We start from the raw sequence: 13427 nt of genomic DNA on the forward strand, positions 1-13427 counted from the left end.
TGTGGAAAAATTGGAAAGAATCCAGCGGAAGGCAACAAAAATGATTAGGGGGCTGGAGCACATGACTTATGAGGAGAGGCTGAGGGAACTGGGATTGTTTAGTCTGCAGAAGAGAAGAATGAGGGGGGATTTGATAGCTGCTTTCAACTACCTGAAAAGGGGTTCCAAAGAGGATGGATCTAGACTGTTCTCAGTGGTACCTGATGACAGAACAAGGACTAATGGTCTCAGGTTGCAGTGGGGGAGGTTTAGGTTGGATATTAGGAAGAACTTTTTCACTAGGAGAGTGGTGAAGCACTGGAGTGGGTTATCTAGGGAGGTGGTGGAAATCTCCTTCCTTAAAAACCTCTACGGTCAGGCCTGACAAAGCCCTGGCTGGGATGATTTATTTAGGAATTGGTCCTGCTTTAAGCAGGGGGTTGGACTAGATGACCTCCTGCCCTTCCAACCCTGATATTCTATGATTCCTCCTCTCTTTCAAAATGGCACTCATTCATGCTGTCAGAGAACAAAGGTACCTTGAAAGTAGCCCATTTTTTAAATAAACTTGTACTGGCAATAAAATAAGAATAGCCAGTATATTTTAGCATCAAGGTAGAATTTCAGCATTATAAAACACTAACATATTACAAAAATCAATTACGACCTCACCATTAAAATGAAGTACATAGGAAATTAAAAAGAGAAGATTACTTACCCTGTGCAGTAACTGAGTTTCTTCGAGATGGTTGTCCCTGTGGGTGGCTCCACTTTAGGTGTCTTGGCGCCCTGCGCTTGTAATCAGAGAACTGTTGTAGCAGTGCCACGGTTGGCCATGCACACACGGCACCCATCTGAGCAGTTACCTAGTGTGCGCAACCAACTGACCCCCAGTTCCTTCTCTACCCCAGAGGATCAGCGTGAAACTCCAAAGTAGAGGGGAGATGGGGCGATAGTGGAGCACTCACAAGGACATCTCGAACAACCTCAGTTACTGCACAGGGGGAGTAACCACCTCTTCTTCTTCGAGGAGCATCCCCTGTGGGTGGCTTCACTTTAGGTGACTATGGAGCAGTGCCCCTCAGTGGAGGGGGGGGGGGCGCGCGGGACTTCGGAGTTGTTTTATTGATGGTGGCTAGCACGGAGAGTCCAAGCTGAGTGTCTTCAGCTGATCGTTGCTTGAGAGCATAGTGTTTAGTAAAAGTGTGGGCAGAGGCCCAGGTAGCTGCTTTGCAAATGGGTATATTATTGAGAAATGCTGTTGATGCTGATGACACTCTGTCTGTGACCGTAGTAATCAGAGTGTTTAAGCTGAGGAAGCGCTGTTGGGGTAACCTCACTGTTGCCGTGAGGTAGTCGAGATAGGCCCCTATAAATTCCAAATTGTTGGACAGGAACCAAGCTGAACTTCTGAAGATTTATTTGAAGTCCAAGGTTCATAAAGAGGGCTGTTGTGGTCTGTGTGGCTTCTAGTGCTGCCTACTGTGTTGGTGCTCTTAACAAGCAGTCATCCAGGTATGGGAAAATCATGGTCTCCTAGTCTGCGGAGGTGAGCTGCAGTGATGGCGAGGACCTTGGAAAAGACCCTTGGGGCGACTGACGGTCCAAAGGGTAGCACTTTGTATTGGTAATGTTGATGTCCTAGGGTGAAGCGCAAGAATCTTCTGTGTGCTGGGTGAATGGTGACATGAAAGTAAGCGTCTTGTAGGTCGAGGGACAAGAGCCAATCTCCTTTCTCTAATGCCAGAATTATCGTTGATAGGGTCACCATTTTGAATCAAGTATCAGGGGGTAGCCATATTAGTCTGTATCCATAAAAACAACAAGGAGTCCGGTGGCACCTTAAAGACTAACAGATTTATTTGGACATAAGCTTTCATGGGTAAAAACCCTCTTCTTCAGATGCATGGAGTGAAAATTACAGATGCAGGCATTATATACTGACACATGAAGAGAAGGGAGTTACCTCAAGTGGAGAACCAGTGTTGGCCCTGTCATTTTCACTCCATGCATCTTAAGAAGTGGATTTTTTACCCACAAAAGCTTATACCAAAATAAATCTGTTAGTCTTTAAGGTGCCACCGGACTCCTTGTTGCATTTTGAATTGCTGCATTCTCACAAACTTGTTGAGTTTGCATAAATCCAGAATGAGTCTTCATCTGCCATTCTTTTTCTGAGTGAGGAAATAATGGGAATAAAATCCTCTTCCCCTGTGTAGAGCTGGTACTGGTTCCACGGCCCCACAATTACAGGAGGTGGTTTATTTCCTGTTGTAACAGGGGCTCATAAGAGGAGTCCCTGAAGAGGATAGATAGGTGAGATAGAAATAAATGGGATGGAGTAATCCTGCTGGATAATTTCCAGGATCCATTTGTCTGTAGTGATGTTGTTCCAGACTGGGTAATATGGTGACAGGCGGTCTCCGAATGGCATTACAATGGGGTTGAGATCTGTAAACAGAAAGTATAGAGGTCTCAGGCCCTCGACCAGACCTTCAAAATGATTGCCTGGAGGTGGAAGGCTGGAATGTGGAAGGCTGGTCTTGATTCTGCCTTTGCCTCATCTGCCTCTGTTTGTGGCATTGGCTATAGTGTCTTTGGGGCTGAGTATGGTGCAGCCCAGAGCTTTTGGTTATAAAACCCTGCCTTGCTTTTTCTTGCTTCCAGGGACATAGATGCCTAGAGTCTTTAAGGTGGCCTGGGACTCCTTTAAAGTACGTAGGGACACGTCTGTGGATTCTGCAAACAAATTTCTAACTCTCAAAGGGTAGGCCTTCCACAGTAGCCTGCACCTCCCTAGGGAATCCAGACAGGTGGCGCTAGGATGCCAGACGCATGACCATGGAGTTCACAATGGAGCATGCTGCTGTGTCCGCGGAATCAAGGGAGGCTTGGAGGGCCACCCTTGCAACAAGAGCGCCTTCGGAGATGTTGGATTTCTACACTTGTCTTGTCTTCCAGCAGGTGTTCAATAAAGGATGACATTTTAGAAAACAGATTGTGTGTATATTTTGCCAGCAGTTCAGAGTAATTTGTAATGCAGAATTGTAAGGTGGTGGAAGAATAAGCTTTGTTCCCAAAGAGGTCTAGCCTCTTTCAGTCCTTGTCGCAAGGGGTGGATCTAGACTGTTGTTTGCCCCTTTGATTTACTGCCTCCACCGCCAGGGAATTAGGAGTGGGGTGGGTAAATAGAAATTCAGCCCCTTTTGCCAGCATGTAATATCTTTTATCCAACCTTTTCCAGGAGGGAGGGGCTGTGGCAGGTGTCTGCCAGATGGTTTTCACATGGTCCATTATGGCAGCATATTTTTGCTGATGGGAACGCCTAGAGAATGTCTGTTCACTTATGTTGTGTCTCAAGAAGCTCAGACAAGGAGATGTTGAGGGATTCCGCTACCCTCTTAAAGACGTCTTGAAATGGCTTGAAGTCATCCCCCGAACTGGGGGGTGGTAGCATAATTGTTTCATCTGGGGATGACGATGAAATGTGTGTAGGTGGGAAGGTGTCTCCTCCTGTTCTTCAGTCTCCTCATCCTGGGCCTCTGAAGGAGCTGGGTCTGTTGGTGAGAGAGAGCAGGGTGTTCTGGAGGCCGGTGGGTTAGGAGGCCTAATATTCTGGGCTCTATAGATGGCCCGAGGGTCCTAGTATGGCCAGTTGGGTGGCAGGGCAATAGGAGGTGGCATCCAAAGTTGAGCCTGCCAGCCTTGCATGTCTACCAACGGAGAGAGAAGTGGCGAGGGGTGTACATCCCTGTGTCGTCCTCCCCCTCATCATCATCATTAGAGAGGGGAGACACTGAAGCCCCGAGTGAGGATCTGGCTTGGTGCGGGCCTCGCTGAAGTACCGTTGGTACTGAATAAGGGGGTCCCAGGAGCAGAAGAAACTGTCAGGTCTGCCTGTCTGCCAAAATGCTGTGGTACCAGGAAGCTAGGTGCTGGAGATGGCAGGGCAGTCTGAGAGAAGAAGGTGAGACCTGTCGGTGCCGAGATCTTGCTGAGCTGTGTATGTGCAGCAGGTGGCGCCACTGCACTAGTCAGAATCAGGATGTTCTTCAGCCCCATTGGGGCCATGCTAAGAAGCTTGGCTTTAGGGCACACACCTGACTGAGAGCCTGCCCATACTGGGTCCTTGGGAAGTCTCTGTACAGGACGTTCCCGTTGCCTCTCGGTGCCATCGGTACCGGGGCAGATTTTTTGCAGAGAGACCATTTTCTTTTAGGCATTCTCACTGTGGAGATGAATGAGAGTGGTGTTTGGTCACCTTTTTAGAGACAAGGTTCTTAGAGGCAGTCTTAGTTGTGGTGCCCCTGTCTGCTGCTGGTGACCGTTGGCCTGGACTCTGGGCTGGCCCGAGGGATTTCTCCACCATTAGTAATTTAGGTTGAAGGTCCCTGGCCTTCCATGTCCTGGCAGTCAGTTTTTTACAATGAGGATACTTTTGGGGAATATAGGTCTCTCCAAGGCAGTGGACGCACTGAGCATGGCCGTCAGAAATGGGTATCGAGAGCCTGCAGGTCAGGCAGCATTTAAATGCAGGGGAACCAGGCTTGCCTGAAAGAGGGAAGCTCTGGAGAAAAACGGGGTCAGCCGATTTTTATTTACTCATCATTGACGGTGGTCCGCCAGGTGGCAAAAGAGGAAAAACTACGACTAATAAAAAAAATTATATAGAAGAAAAACCAAAACCTAAAGTTAACTCAAGTTAACTAGGATTTATGGGATAGAAAGAGAAATATTGAGCTATCTACATATTTGGAGAGACGCTGCTGTCACTCTGACTCAAGCCAAAGGCAACAGAGAAGGAACAGGGGGTCAGTTTGCTGCACAGGCTAGGTAACCGCTCGGTGCAGTGCGAGGCGGCCAACCAGGGCACTGCTACTACAAATCTCCAATTACAAGTGCAGGGCACCAAGACACCGTAAGTGGAGCACCCACAGGGACACTCCTTAAAGAAGAATATCTCTTACAAGCAACCCAGTGACTACCCAATCAGAGTACCTGATTTTTAAGAGTAGGCATGTAATGTAGACAGCAAAAGACAGTGCTCTGATTTACAAGTCAATTTTTCCCTAGACCAGGGGTTGGCAACCTTTCAGAAGTGGTGTGCTGAGTCTTCATTTATTCACTCTAGTTTAAGGTTTCGCGTGCCAGTAATGCATTTTAACATTTTTAGAAGGTCTCTTTTTATAAGTCTAATATATAACTAAACTATTGTTGTATGCAAAGTAAATAAGGTTTTTTAAATGTTTAAGAAGCTTCATTTAAAATTAAATTAAAATGCAGAGCCCCCTGGACTGGTGGCCAGGACCCGGGCAGTGTGAGTGCCACTGAAAATCAGCTTGCGTGCCACCTTCGGCACCCGTGCCATAGGTTGCCTACCCCTGCCCTAGACCAAAACAAATCCCTCATGCTCTGCTTGAATAGAAGTAGAGGTGGAGTCATTGGTTCTGGGGTTCTTTTCTTTGGCTTTTGGTACTAGGCAATGGGAACAACTCTTCACCCTTGAGGAGTATTTTGCTGATCTGTACATAAAATGTCCCTTCCATCCTCTGGATTAATCTTCATAAATCTTCCAGGAGACACTCTCCAATTCTTTTCCAGCCATTTCTAGGAAGGGTGGTCTTGTTTGTTCCCTCTCAATAGGAGACCTTGGTATGCCACTCTTAGATGAGTCCAACTGGAACCATCACTGAACAGCCTGGTAGGATACAGGGCAGGACGGGCTTGAGCTGCCTTCTTTAGGACTTTGTCACCCTCAGGAGTGATATCAGCCATAATCACCTCTTCCTTTAACAATTTTAGCTACTTTTTACCCAGCAGCCCCCCACCTTCATGACTATGGACTTACAATGAGAATGTCATGCTACTCACCAAGCCTGGAGCAACAGAGCAGTTCCAAAGAAAGCTGAACCAAAGCTAGTCTGATCACCCCATACTTTTATAAAATATCTTTATGGGGAAATTTTTAGGGAGTTTTGAGGCTTATCTCTTCCTTTCTACTCCCACTAATCTACAATCTCTCTCTACCTTTTTGTTTATCACACTCCTTGGCTGCAGCGTCCTTGAAAGGCACCCCCATTCATACCTGCTAGAAGATTGACCCTGATCAGAAGATGAAAGAAGTGGAAAAAGTGAGGATATGTTTTTGAAGCTTCTCCAGTCTGAAGAGGCTGCTGTCTGGGAGAGTACGGATTGGAGGGACCACAGGGAGATCAGTCAGAAGGATCAGAATTGGAAGGACCAACTATTCAAGGAAAACCAGAGCGGCCAAAAGGTACATCAAGAAGTGCACTAGGAACATGACTCTGCTCAAGCAAACAGATGTTGCAGAATTATCCAAAACATCCAAAGACCATCTCTCCACAGCCTTTGCATCTCATTCACAATTCAATGTCCACAAGACCACACACCCCACCCACACACAAGGCACTAGCACAACCTACAGCCTTTTCTCTACAATTCTTTGATGGTGGAAAACAAGAACTATGACTATGCATACACTGACAAACACCTAGCACTTTGCTTATTTAACACTAGTAATATAGATGTAAAGCTTAATATGGTTATATAATACAGTGGTGAGCTTGAGCCGGTTCGCACGATCCGGTTGTTAAATTTAGCAGCCCTTTTAGAACCGGTTGTTCCAGGACAACCAGTTCTATAAGGGCTGCTAAATTTAACAAAAGCTCCGGCCCAAGCTCTCCTGCTCCGCCCCCTTTCTCCTCCCCCTGCCCTGCTTCCCGCGAATCAGATGTTCGCGGGAAGCCTGAACAAGCAGCAGGCAGGCAGGTAAGCTGGGGAGGGGAAGTGCAGCTCCGCGGCGCGGCCTGGCTCGGCTCCTGCCCCGGGCTCCGCGGCGGGAGCTCCTGCCGCTGGTCCGGGCGACGTGGCGCGGCGGGGGCTCCTGCCGCTGGTCCGGGCGGCGCAGCGGCGGGGCTCCTGCCGCCCGGTCCGGGCGGCGGGGCGCGGCAGGGCCTCCTGCCGGTCTGGGCGGCACAGCGGGGCCTCCTGCCGGTCCGGGGTCCGGGCGGGGCGCAGCGGGGGCTCGGCTCCTGCCGCGGCGTCCGGGCCCCAGCCCCAGCCCAGCCGGGCCCCCATCTCCAGGCAGCAAGGTAAGGGGAGCAGGGAGGGCGTGTTGGATAGAGCCTGGATGGGGTAGGGGTCCTGGGGGGCCATCGAGAAGGAGAGGAGGGGTTGGGTGGGGTGGCAAGGGGCAGTCAGGGGACAGGGAAGGGGGGGATGGGTCAGGGGTCCCGGGGGGTGTGTGTCAAGGAACATGAGGGGTTGGATGGGGCACGACCCCCCCCCCCCCCAGGGGGGAGGAGGGAACCGGTTGTTAATATTTTGGCAGCTCATCACTGGTTATATAGGTGTCAACCCTCAAAGTTTACTGTTGCTAATAAATTTGTTCATTTGCACACAAAATTGTAGTTTTCTGAAAAATCAGAAAATATTTATTGGGTGTCAAACAAATGTTAAAAGACCAAAGCAACACCTACTCTCACCAAATTCATAAGAGGTATTTACAAATCATTTAAAATCCAGATTCAAGGCAAAACACAAAGTACACAAAAGTAGCACACCACAATAATATGGCACACTGTTACAGTGATATTTTAAGGCTTCCCTCAGCCATATAGCTCCTTGATGGAGTTTGGTTACTGCCCTTGTGTCTGGCTGTTCAAAATCAGGAGACAGTCTTTCCATTTCCCTGCTCCATCCTGACAGTAAAGTTTTCCCTTCCATTCGCTTCACAAATATTATGCAATATTATTCTACAACAAGAATAGTTGCCTTACTGAGATCCAACCTTCCCGTGAGACATCTCCAGAGGCCTTTCAACCTAGCAAAAGCACATTCAACAGTCATCCTGCACCTGCTCAGGCACTAGATAACTCTCCTTGCTACTGTATGGGCATCCAGTGTATGGTTTCATAAACGGAATCAAAGGATAGGCTGGCTCCCCCAGAATCACTATTAGCATTTCAACCCCACCCATATGAACGTATCAGTCTGGGAAGTATGTCCATACTTGCCAGGGCCAGCTCCAGCTTTTTTGCCTCCCCAAGCGTCGAAGGGCGGGGGGAGGAAAAGAGAGATAAAGCTGCGATCAGCAGCACTTCGGCGGCAGCTCTACCGCACCGCTTCATTCTTCGGTGGCAATTCGGCGGCGGGTCCTTCGCTCGGAGAGGTACTGAGGGACCCGCAGCTGAACTGCCGCTGAAGACCCGGACGTGCCTCCCCTTTCCACTCTGCCCCAAGCACCTGCTTTCTTTGCGGTGCCTGGAGCCGGCCCTGATGCTTGCATTTTTTGGAAAAGTCCAGTATACCTCAAAATGCAAGTGTCACATACACCCTGTCCATCCAACAGTAATGTCAGTGAAATGTCCCCAGTGATCCATCAGTATTTGCACAGCCATGGAAAAGTACCCTTTCTGCTCATGTACTCAGTGGCAAGGTGGGATGGCCCAGAACTAGAATTTGCATCTCCTCTATCACCCTGCACACACTTTGGTTGGGGAAGGGGAAGGGGAAACCATTGCTTCAAATCCTTCTTCTATTTCTTGCATGTTCCCCAGAGTCACAATACTGTGCAGCACAAAAGGCTTCATGGCCTTGCACACCATGATGATAACTGCCCCCAAAGTAGATTCTACAATTCTGAACTGATTGCCCACAGCCCAAAAGTAGTATGCTACTTTTGTAGATTGCTAGATGCTTTTCCACTGTCAAAGCAGCTCTCATTCTGGTGTCTCTGCACTGGATTGCTGGGACATAGCCTCCCACATCTCAAAGTTTTGCTGCCACTGCTGATTGCCACAGATCTGTATCACAATGTGATGTGTTCCATTGCTCAGTGCTTGTTTCTTGGGCCCAGAAATGCTGATCCACTGTGTGGAGCTGATCAACAAATGTCTGAAGCATCCTGAAGTTTCTATGCACTGTCCACATCATTCACGCATCCACCTCAGTTCATCCTGTCTCATCTTCATCAAAGCACCACTGTTCACTGTTACAGTGGTGGTCACTGAAGTTCTGCAAGTACAGAATAATCACGTCCTGTCTCTAAAACCAGACATGAGAGCTCCGCTTAGCTGTTCTGGATCCATATTTCTAATACTGAGATGGCAAAGAGACCAAAAGCAATACAAGGAACAGTGGGAATTTTTAAAAAGGCATGAACATGATCTAGAAGCAGCTTTAGGGAATAGAGGAAAGGGAATTGTGGGAATTTGACCCTGAGCTCCCATAATTCCCTGAGTGAAGTGCGGGTGTTCCACAATGCATTGCAAAAATATTCTGCAAAGCACAGTGCTGGACAGTGATGTAGAGATATTGGGATGCCTATATATGGTGCACCAGAGCTTCTGCCAATATAACCTCTTGTATGTGATGCCAGCAAAAACAGCCAAGAGTGCATGTACTTTAGCAACATCAGCAACTGCAAGGCAGCAGAAGTTCTGGTGACAAAACATTCTAGGGTAGAGATGGCCTGAGCTGAGTTTTTAATATAAACAAGAGCAAGACCTGGTGTATTTATAATACTTAGACTGCTTGAATCAGAAAATAATCTTAGGAAAAAAATGTGCAGGTTTACTTAAGAGTCTTTAGAATACGTTGCAAGGACTTTTCATTCACTAGCTAGAGTTTGAAGAATCATAAGAATGCTTCACATCTGCTATCCCTTACATGTAAGGCAACTGTCCTTATACACAATTATTCTGGGCAATACAACTGAGACACATCTAGCCCAGTGTTAAATGGGCAATGATGAATAAATTACTTTTTTGGGGCACTTCTTTAAGCATCTATTAATTTGCAGACTATAAAGTCAGCTTTGCCTGTTTTGATCATCCACACACGTCTTCCTTTCTGTCTCCATTTTTAGATTTTTGGATTTACTGAACCATAAATGCTAAGGTTTCAATGAAAAACTACTCGTTAAGCACCAAATTTCCTGTTTCACTACTATATTATGTATGCAGATGGTACAATGTAGGAAGTTCTTCGATAGGACATTTTCCAAAAAGGTAATAAAAATTATATTTAAGGCATAATACTCATCATAAACTCAGGCTGTGCATGGGACTGAACACATTCTAAGCTACACCATACTAGTGAGTGAAAAAATACTGCTCTCTCTATTCTTGGCTTTCACAACATCAATGCACTATAGTAGGTGCCATCAATTACAAAATAGTTTCACAGACTGCACATACCAGTCTTTTATAGATGATCTTGGCTTGCTGCAAACAGAGCTTCTTTTAAAGGCTTATTGAAATATCAAAGAAAAGGAAAACATGTCTAAAACTGACAGCTGTAAAATCCAGTAGCAGTATCCTATCTAAGATACTCATAATAAAAAGGACAGCAATACAAGCAGCATCTGGGAAACCACTGCTTACTGAGAACTTGTGACAGAATGAAAAAAAGATGACCTTTGGTCAGGGATATCAAATATCAACGCAAAGGAGAAATAATTCATTGTAAAATAAAATCTAAGCAGGGTGAAAACTGAGCCCAAAGAAACATTTCTATGGATTCTCAGTTTTTCATCCAGTTCATAGAAAACATACATTAATACCACACATAGAAAGATGGAAGGAAAATATAGTAACAATTTAAATACCGCAACTTTCTTTCTGGGTGGGGGGATAGGGGGGAAGAGAAGGGGTGTTAATAAATGAAGTTAAACATACCTTTTCCAGAACTGCATGATCCACTAAACACATCAGTTTGGAACAAATGTCAGGTGCCTATTGCAAGAGAGAGCTTGGAAAGTTATATTTAAAAGGAAGTGTGACCTCATTAAATGAGATCACAAGCAGCCACTTGAGAATCTTTGCGTTCCTAAAATGGTCCATAACTGAGAAATCATGTGTTTAACATCAGTTCTGTGAAAGACAACGATTCTAAAGGCTTAGATTTTCAGAGCATTTATGGTCATAGCCAACTCTCTATTTTAGGACACTAAATTATATGTTCCCACCTCAAAAAAAATAAGACAACAGGATCAGATGTGACAAAGCAAAATGTCTTCACAAAAGAGAAACCACAATTGCTTTAATGTTCAGAGTGAACAAAAATGGAAAGATGCTAGTTAAACACCTTATTGGAATGCTGTTGCTTTCCACCATGCAGTAAGAATTACTTCAGAGGAAATGTGAAGTGTATTTGATAAGATACTTTTCCTAGATTTGAAGTTTTTCATCCCACAGATTGAAAACAATCTACATTAGCATATATGTCTAAAACCCAGTGGTCAAAATTACAATTTTTTTAAGAGCCTACAGATATTTTTTTAAACTATTCTTCAATGTGATAACCACAAGATATATAAAGAGCCTTACATTCCAGAATCTTCTGATTTGCTCATGTCAAATCGCTATTCTCATTTTGACAGCTCTAACTAACAGGCACTAACATTGCTCTTTACTGTAGACTCAATCTTCACACACTTTTTATTGTGAAACCCACCTACGTTGAAAAGCATGTCAGGGTGGGAGTGGTTAACACGGATTAAAATGGATATCTGCAAGTGCTACCTATGTTGGTTTCCAAGATAAACCAACACTGATCTGAAAGAAGTCTTGTACTTGTATTAGTTTCCATCCTCATTCAACCTCGGTCCCACTTATTAATGGCCAAAAACTAAACATGAAGATTTTAAGTTAGAAAAACTCAGCAACACCACTGGCAGTCTACATTATGATTTCCATAGATGATCAAAACAGCATTCCCATGTCATTCTCTCTCTCTCTCTTCATAGTGGAGATCTTTCACCATATTATGTATTAAAAAAAAAAATGCAAAGTGAGTTGATAGATGGCTATAAAGTTACAAGACTCATTATATTCCATCCATTATCTTTGGATCGCAATTATTCCTGGAGATACTATTAATTTATTCTCTGTCAGATGGATGGACAAATAAGTGGTTTGTGAATATTTTAAAAGTCTGCAATGCACAGACGAGTCACAAAGAGGACATTCCAGAAAGTCTAAATACCTGCTGTAAAAATCAGGCTGTTTAAATACTGTAGAGAGGAGGAAATACAAACTGGTAGTGTCCAAACAGGTTTCATGTCTTCGGGTAAGAGGTTTCTTTGAAGAGTCCTTCACAAAATTCCAGTACTTTACCTTCCATTTGCTAAAGTGCTGTCTGTGGATTACTAACATACTCATCTCACGACCTTAGTATCTAAGTAACAAGATTAAGTCTATGAAATAAATATAAATGCAATCTTTAAAGATTTTAGAAATGCTCCCCAAAAAGGAAACAACCCACTAGTTGTTGGTAAATTTATCCAGGTGTTAGCTAGCCAGGGGGGGACAAACAAACAAACAAACACACACACCACTCACCAGTAGACTAGCTCCAGATTGGAATAAGTTGTAAGGATAAAGAATACGTTCATAATGGGCACGGATGTGTGAACCGACTGCCTTGCCTGGAGCAAAACCCATTCTGATGGCTATTTTCGTCCATTTTCTCTCCTTACAGACTAAGTCAAATCCACCTTCTTCTGCAACTAGCTATAAAGGAAAAATACAATGGTCACATATACAAAAATAAAGTCATTAGTGTATAAAGATCTACTTCCAGTTAAAAAAAAAAAATAAAAGTTACAAAGGGAAAAGTATTTCCTTTTGCAGCTGCTACCATATGCAATAAATACTTTCAATACAGTTTTCACATTAAGAGAACACTGTAGCTTAAATCCTTTACTTAGGGTATGTCTACACTACGGGATTATTCCGATTTTACAGAAACCAGTATTTGGAAACAGATTGTATGAAGTCGAGTGCACGTGGCCACACTAAGCACATTAATTCAGCGGTGTGCATCCATGTACCGAGGCTAGCATCGATTTCCGGAGCGTTGCACTGTGGGTAGCTATCCCATAGTTCCCACAGTCTTCCCCACCCATTGGAATTCTGGGTTGAGATCCCAGTGCATGATGGGGCAAAAACAGTGTCGCGGGTGATTCTGGGTAAATGTCGTCAGTCAATCCTCCCTCCGCGAAAGCAACGGCAGACAATCATTTCGCGCCCTTTTCCCTGGATTGCCCGGGCAGATGCCATAGCACGGCAACCATGGAGTCCGTTCAGACTTTTTTCACTGTCTCCGTATGTCTACTGGATGCTGCTGACAGACGCGGTACTGCAGTGCTACACAGCAGCATTCACTTGCCTTTGCAAGTTAGCAGAGATGGTTACCAGTCATATTGTACCATCTGCTGCTTTGCAAATTGGCAATGACGGTTACCAGTCTGCTGCTGTCATGGTGCTCCTGGCTGGCCTTGGTGAGGTCGGCCGGGGGGTGCATGGACAAAAATGGGAATGACTCCCCAGGTCATTCCCTTCTTTAAGTTTTGTCTAAAGGTAGAGTCAGTCCTGCCTAGAGTATCAGGCAAGTCTACTAAAAAACCAGAGAGGCAAACGGCC

General features: G+C 45.3%; 1 protein-coding gene across 4 annotated transcripts in view; it reads right to left on the reverse strand.

Annotated features, from left to right (window-relative positions):
• KDM5B (lysine demethylase 5B) overlaps positions 1 to 13427 on the reverse strand; it is a 192856-nt gene that overhangs the window by 133887 nt on the left and 45542 nt on the right. For 3 of the 4 annotated variants that reach the window (XM_039518029.1, XM_039518031.1, XM_039518028.1), the window contains exons 4-5: positions 12345 to 12515; positions 10680 to 10736 (exon numbers count right to left, since the gene is read on the reverse strand). In XM_039518029.1, the coding sequence (XP_039373963.1) occupies positions 10680 to 10736; positions 12345 to 12515 (228 nt within the window). The remainder of the gene's footprint in view (positions 1 to 10679; positions 10737 to 12344; positions 12516 to 13427) is intronic. The other variant, XM_039518030.1, reaches the window with a different exon arrangement.

Source organism: Mauremys reevesii, unplaced genomic scaffold (assembly GCF_016161935.1).
Source record: "Mauremys reevesii isolate NIE-2019 unplaced genomic scaffold, ASM1616193v1 Contig2, whole genome shotgun sequence".
NCBI lineage: Eukaryota > Metazoa > Chordata > Testudines > Geoemydidae > Mauremys > Mauremys reevesii.